The sequence below is a fragment of the Atta cephalotes genome (genome assembly GCF_000143395.1).
Source record: "Atta cephalotes unplaced genomic scaffold scaffold00016, whole genome shotgun sequence".
NCBI classification, from domain to species: domain Eukaryota; kingdom Metazoa; phylum Arthropoda; class Insecta; order Hymenoptera; family Formicidae; genus Atta; species Atta cephalotes.
Window position 1 is genome coordinate 1,874,365 of NW_012130080.1, and position 6,620 is coordinate 1,880,984.

Genomic DNA, 6,620 nt, shown 5'->3' on the forward strand with positions numbered 1-6,620 from the left:
CGAAATTAAAGCTACAATAGCATGTATATATAATTTCAGAATTTTCAATTATAACAATAAATACGACTGAAAATTACTACAAGTTGTTTTGCAATTAATTCGCGTAATATATAACAAAAACATGCGATATTTCAAAAGAAATTTAAAGAAAGTTTCAGAATTATATGGAAATAAATTATCTCTAAAATATTATTTTGCGTGATAAATGTGTGAAAAAAATGTTAATGACATTAACATGAGATGTCATCGAGACAAAATTACAAGAGCAACAAGACACGCGCACGTAGAAATGATTCCCTCGTGGAGAAAACGTGCAGAATAGATTACTTACTCCTTCGGAAATATTACTTACACTTACCGGAGCCTGACTCGTAGATCGGAGTGCACTCCTCGTCCTCATCATCGCCGGCGCAGCCACTTCCGGCGCCGGAGAATATGAGGTCGTCCATGACGCCGGGAAATCCGGACGCTGGTGTCTACAAAGAGAATTAATTATTAAAATTTGAGCTATTATTTTGGAAATTATTCGAGATTAACTTCAAATAACATTATTACGTACCTGTTGCATTCTTTGTAAGGGCGGGGCGCGATCCAAGAGACTTCCTGCTGGCAGAAGCTGCACATCTCCTCTAGTTGCAACTTTACCATCTTTAGCAGCTGCCAGTTCTAAAATTCTGGCACCATTGACGACTAGTCCGGCTATCACGCCGAGGAAGGGTCGTTCCACTCTGCCCTTGCTGCGATTCCATCGACCGCCTACCTGAATAGTAGACTGGCTGTTGAACACTGTCAGCTGATGACCTGTCGAGAAATATACAAACTTCTATAGCTTGTTTTCATCTTTTCTTGCGTTATTGGTCGACTTAATTATAATCATCAAAAATTTTGTATATTGATATTGATAATCTTTATGAAATGTATTATACATTTATGAATAAACTTAACGTTATCACAAAATAATTAATCATAACTAGAAATATATAATTTTTACATTATTATTAGCTCAACAAGTAGGGAAACTTTTGTACAAAGTGGACGAAGTCAAAATAATAAGCAAAATGAAGGATCTATAAATTTTTTGACGAAATATCTTTTTGATGTAAAACGACTCTTGTTATGAATGTTTTATATTAAGCAAATTTTACAAATTTGTTATGAACAATCAATCCGTGAACGCAGTTTATAAAACTAAACGAACAAAGTTTGAAAAAATATTTACAACAAGAGTCATTGTATGTATATAGCGGTATCATATAATGCGGATTATATTTGTAAAGATTTCATTGTTAAGGCGATCACGCAGCTACGACTTATGGATCGATCAGCAATTAACAGTTAGAATATTTCTATTTGAATTTTCTTGAATTATATAATTTCTCTGTATGTATATAATTTTCTCGTATGTATATAATTTCTACGATCCAGAGCCATTATGCAGCATCGCCGGCATGGCCCCCCCGCATGATGAAGTCCGAATGGAAAAATGGAAATCAGGAAAACCTCAATTTCTATTTCAGAAGTTTTATCTTTAGAATAATTTATTATAGGCCGAACCCGAAGTACTGCAAGACCGGGTCGACCCGCAGTGGGGACGGAGCAAGCTCCATACGCCCACCCCGTTCCAAAAATGAGATTAATATTCTGAATCCCCTATGGGGATTGTATCAGATATTAAGCTGATAAGAACAGATACTACACATTTGATCTTAGCTCAAAGAGCCGAGAAGCGATAGAGATGAGTGATTTTATGAGCTTTATATACAGTTTGGAGATGAAATTTAAATACGAGAAAATATCTCCGAGTGGTAGCCGCGTAGTGGCAAACGAAGTAACTACGACGGGTAGTCGATACCGGCATGACCGGCGCGGTGTTTGTTTTCCCCCTCCATAATCACCAATTTCGTCCTTATTTCAATCAAAGTATGTAACATTGTTTACAGGATAATTTAAATAATTACTTTTTAATAAGTTATATTGATTAATGTTATTCTCATGTGTACATTATACCGTTTATAAATTCGGAAATGTTTTCTCGCGTTTCGCAAAACCTTATAAATATCTTGTTGAAAAGTATAGAAGAGTTTTTATTAATAATGCATTTTAAAAAGAACAGATAGAACTGTAAATTTGTTTTTTAATTTTGTCTTTATGATATTTTGTTCCTAAATTATATATAATTGAAAATTTGTCAATTTTCACTGTTTTTGTTTTTAACGTTTTCATTCTATTTTAAAACATTGTAATTTGATAAAAATTAATAAAAAATATTTTAAAGTAAATTTTTAAGCTTCAAAGTATGATTTAAAAAATTGATATGATGATTTTTTACAATAATATCGAATATGTTGTTTGAAAAAATTTATTAACATCAAAGTTAAAAAATATTTATAGACAAGAAATATAAATTAGAGTTTTTGTAGCCAAAAGATAGAAAAAAAAGATAAAAAAAATTTTTGTTATAATATTCTCGATTCGTATAAACTTTTTCATAAAAATTGTTGAAGACTATTTTACCTTAACTTTGTGTTCAATATAAGAAAATCACAAGTATTCCCGAACTTATAAACAGTACAAGTAATTTTTATCTTATAATTATAATTGTTATCTTATAACTAATAATATTCAAATTTGATTCAAAGAAATAAATTTGATATTTTTCTAGCAGAAAAATTAGTATACTTTCATCTTCAATTGTGTAAACATATATTTATATTAAACAGAAAATTAATAACAAGTATTTTATAATTTTTATTTTTCTATAATATAATTTCAATTGTGTAAGTATTATATTTACTTTTGCAAATTCTTTAATTACTACAAAGAAAAATAATTTCATCTGTAAGTTATAAGTTCACTTCCATACATGTGTAAATATACACCATTCAATAATAGGTTCCAAAATTATCTACTATTAATATACTATAATTTTGTAATTTTAAATGTAATTTTATCAGAATAGCAACTATGTGAAAATATCTATGCTCATCACTAGATTTTTACGTGTGATGCAGGCATGTTTAATGACAGAAGAGTAACAGTTGACACTCACTGACCAGGCATAGTCAGTCCATCAGTATGGCATAAAAATACAGCTGGTAGACCCGACGTATAATCAACTTTGTAAAATCGAGTTCCCATGTGGGAGCAGTGACATGCAAAGTATCATGTGCATAAGACATGCGTCCCGAATTAACCGCTCGGACTCGTTCTTCCTCTTTTCTTATTTTCTCTCTTTTTCTTTTTATCGAGATAAGGATGTCATTGACGCCGCATTCCAATCCGAAGAAGTCCAATAAACTGTATCACTTTACTAGGGAAGCATGAGCACGACGGGTGTGGTCGTGCTCCTGTCTGGCACTGGGAGTCGAATAGAGCGTGGAGCCAAATCTTTTGAAGCTGGGAGGGAACCCGTAATCTTCTATATTATAAATCTATAAGATCCGTGAGATTAGCGATCGCGGTATAAAACCGAAACGAGAATAGTTATTTCCATATTTATTCCATATTTATTTTTTCGAGATAATAATATCTTATAAAGTTGAATATAATGAAATATATTTTTGACAAAAAATGTGTTGTAAATTAAAATTGTCTGTGTATAAAGAATAAAGCTATAATTTTTTTTAAGTAAGGAAATAAACCGTTTTAGAATTTGTTGCTGAGAATAAATTTCGATATGTCATATATTTCAAGTTTAAAAATAAAAGTATAGATTTTCAGGTAATTAGCTCTTTCACGACATAATCTAAATTGATAAGTAAAGTGACAGAGAAGTATGATGCACTAAGAGGTATATCCGAAAGTAGATTGAGTTGTCATGCTTAGACAAGTAGCACATTCGGCTAAAGTGAATCAGGAGATGAGAATGTTCGATATCCACATATTTACATATTTCGTATTTATACGTTCGATATTTTTATATTTTATTTATATACGCTTAAATTTTATAAATTCGTCCGTTTCCAAACGAATTCAAAATAATAAATCTAATAAGAAATAAAGTAAAATGAAACTGATTTGTTATCGACAGATGTTATATTAAATCTGAAATGAGGAGGAAGATCACGTAATCGAGGCGTTGGAATTAATCTCCTCGTAAAAATTAAAGGTTCCGAATTCACGACGGAGTCTCACGGATGCGCTTTGGGAACCGTCTGTTTTACGGTGAGAACGGAGAGTGCTGGGTATGGGAAACATCGATGATTCCCAGGCGGCGTTCGTTTCGTATACGAACGTGAACAGCGAATGTAAACGCGCCGCGCACGTGCACGTACGTTTCGTTCGTACATCGGTCGGCTTGTCACTTGTCCGATTGTGGCGCGAGACAAATGTGCACGCTTGGGAATTGCAGGCTCAATTCGACCGTGGGACGTGTCTGCATCTTTATCGACAATGGAAGTGTCAATTCAGATCACTCAATTCTATAATTACTAGGCACTTGAAAAGCGACGAATATTTAAGGATAAGAATCAGAAATATGGATCAGCTACGGAGCTCTATCAGACTGATGGATCCAAAATTTGCATTAATCAGAGGGAAGATTCCATTCGATCGTCTTCGACTGATAGTACGTTATCACTGCATCAGAATTAATTACTGCCGAGCCATTAATCTTCACATTTTTACGTGCCAGCTGACGATGATTAATGAGTCAAGAAAATGAGTTTTTCGTACACTTGCAGTTAGCCTGGAGCTAACTCGATGTTAATTACAGATTTTAAGATTTTCTTAAATTATTCTACTTTTAGACATGTATTTATCCGATAATTCTTTACCGAAAGACACATGGTAAAGAAAAAGTTGGTGATAAATTAGATAATAAAATCTCTTTTCTATTAATGTACAGTTGTTGTTAATTAACTGTTAATTTATAAATAAATATTTGTTTAAATATATTTTACGATTAGCTAAATTTCATGTACTTATACAGAAAAAATGATTTTGTTAAAATATTTAAAAATTTAGTTATAGATACAGACTTAAAACTAGTTTGTCGGACCATCAAAATAAGTATGTAGAAAGATTAAAAGTTAATTGAAAAAGTTTTAATATTCCAACAACCAATTTGAGTGTCCTATAACATAATTATTTGATTCAAAATTATTTTTAGAGTTTATATTTAATTAAATTTTTAAATATTATATTATACTTCAAAATCATTCTTTCCATGTATAATTTAAAGTTTATCATAAATAGAATAGAAAATCGAGAACGTCTGTTTATTTTGAATTTTTCTAATATTTCTCACGAATCTCCAGGTTTTTCCTGTATAAATTCTTTCCTTGATACTTTGCTTCGAAGCAATAAGAGCAGTACATAAAGAGGCGCCGCGGGAATCGGCACGCTCGACCAGTCTCTGAATCTTGCTTGGTAGGTTTAGAACGACCTTCAGATTCCAAGGCTGTTCCTAGCACACAAGCGCAGCTTAGGTCGACTACTATCTCGCTATGCTTGCCTGGTTCTTCTAAGCACTTAACTTAGAACGACTAGCCTGTCTGATGAAGCGCGGACATTACCGCTGAATCTATTCTCCTATTGGTAATGTGTTACAACATAGACATCAAAAAAGATACGACTTTTTAACAAAGATTTTTTTTATCTGCATTTCATTTCCATTATTTAGATTACGATCGAAATCAAAATGTGACAAAAGATGTTGTATCTGGGTTGAAAGGAAATAGATTGATAAGTTCTGATAGTTCAGAACTTATCAAACTTGAAAGAAATTTTTCACAAAATAATGTATATAATGTTTTTCTTTGGATTTTATCGATTATTAGCAATAACCAAAACGACACTTTTAGTAATTAATACATATAAATAAATTATTTATAATGAATTTAATAAATTAAATGTTAATGTCAATTAATCGTTTTATTTTTATTAAACTAATAATTTAAACTCAATGTTTTTTTACATATAATAAGAACATGAAATAAAACAAAAACTGCTTAAAAATTTACTCTAATCGTCAAGTTATCAAAAGAAAAGAGAAGAGGCAATTACTCGCTTGCTGCACCTCTTGTTGTGTCCTAGATAGTTTCTTGTCATATATCTTTCAGATCGTTTCAGAGTAGGTATGGCCACGACGATGAACTTGTATTAGGTCTAACAAATCCCCTCCCTCTAAAAAAAGACGATCTTAGAGATGACGGATTCCGAAATCGTGAGAAAAAAGTCTCGTAGCACATTCTTTGCCGGCTTTCTCATGACGCGCCCGCGCGCGCTTCTCATCGCTTACTGATACAAAAAATAATGAGATTTCGGAGGCATAACGGCGAGACTCGAGCGTGAGAAGATGCTGAACTTGGGGCTGAAATCGCCACTACGTGCACCAGGCACGTATCAAAGTACAGGAGCGACTTCTATCACATGTCCTTTGGAAGGTTCTTCAACCTTCTAGCTGAGAAGGTCGCGTGCAGGGTGATTCGTTATTGGTGACGACGACTCTACGTGGGAAAGTAACGTGAAGAATATAGAAGTCTTTTCACATGAGAGTCTTTTCTCTATTCTCGAGAAAATCTATTTTTTCAAGTTAATTATTTCCTCTTTCATTTCATCGAGCACAAATAATACCTAATTATCTCAGGATATACATTGTTTGATTATAATAGCAATTG

The 6,620-nt window shown here is 32.6% G+C and overlaps 1 protein-coding gene across 1 annotated transcript in view; it reads right to left on the bottom strand.

The window, feature by feature from the left end:
- Positions 1 to 6,620, bottom strand: part of LOC105618399 (neurexin-1) — a 224,183-nt gene that overhangs the window by 4,698 nt on the left and 212,865 nt on the right. The window contains exons 21-22 of the mRNA XM_012199942.1: positions 560 to 801; positions 353 to 476 (exon numbers count right to left, since the gene is read on the bottom strand). Of these exons, the coding sequence (XP_012055332.1) occupies positions 353 to 476; positions 560 to 801 (366 nt within the window). The remainder of the gene's footprint in view (positions 1 to 352; positions 477 to 559; positions 802 to 6,620) is intronic.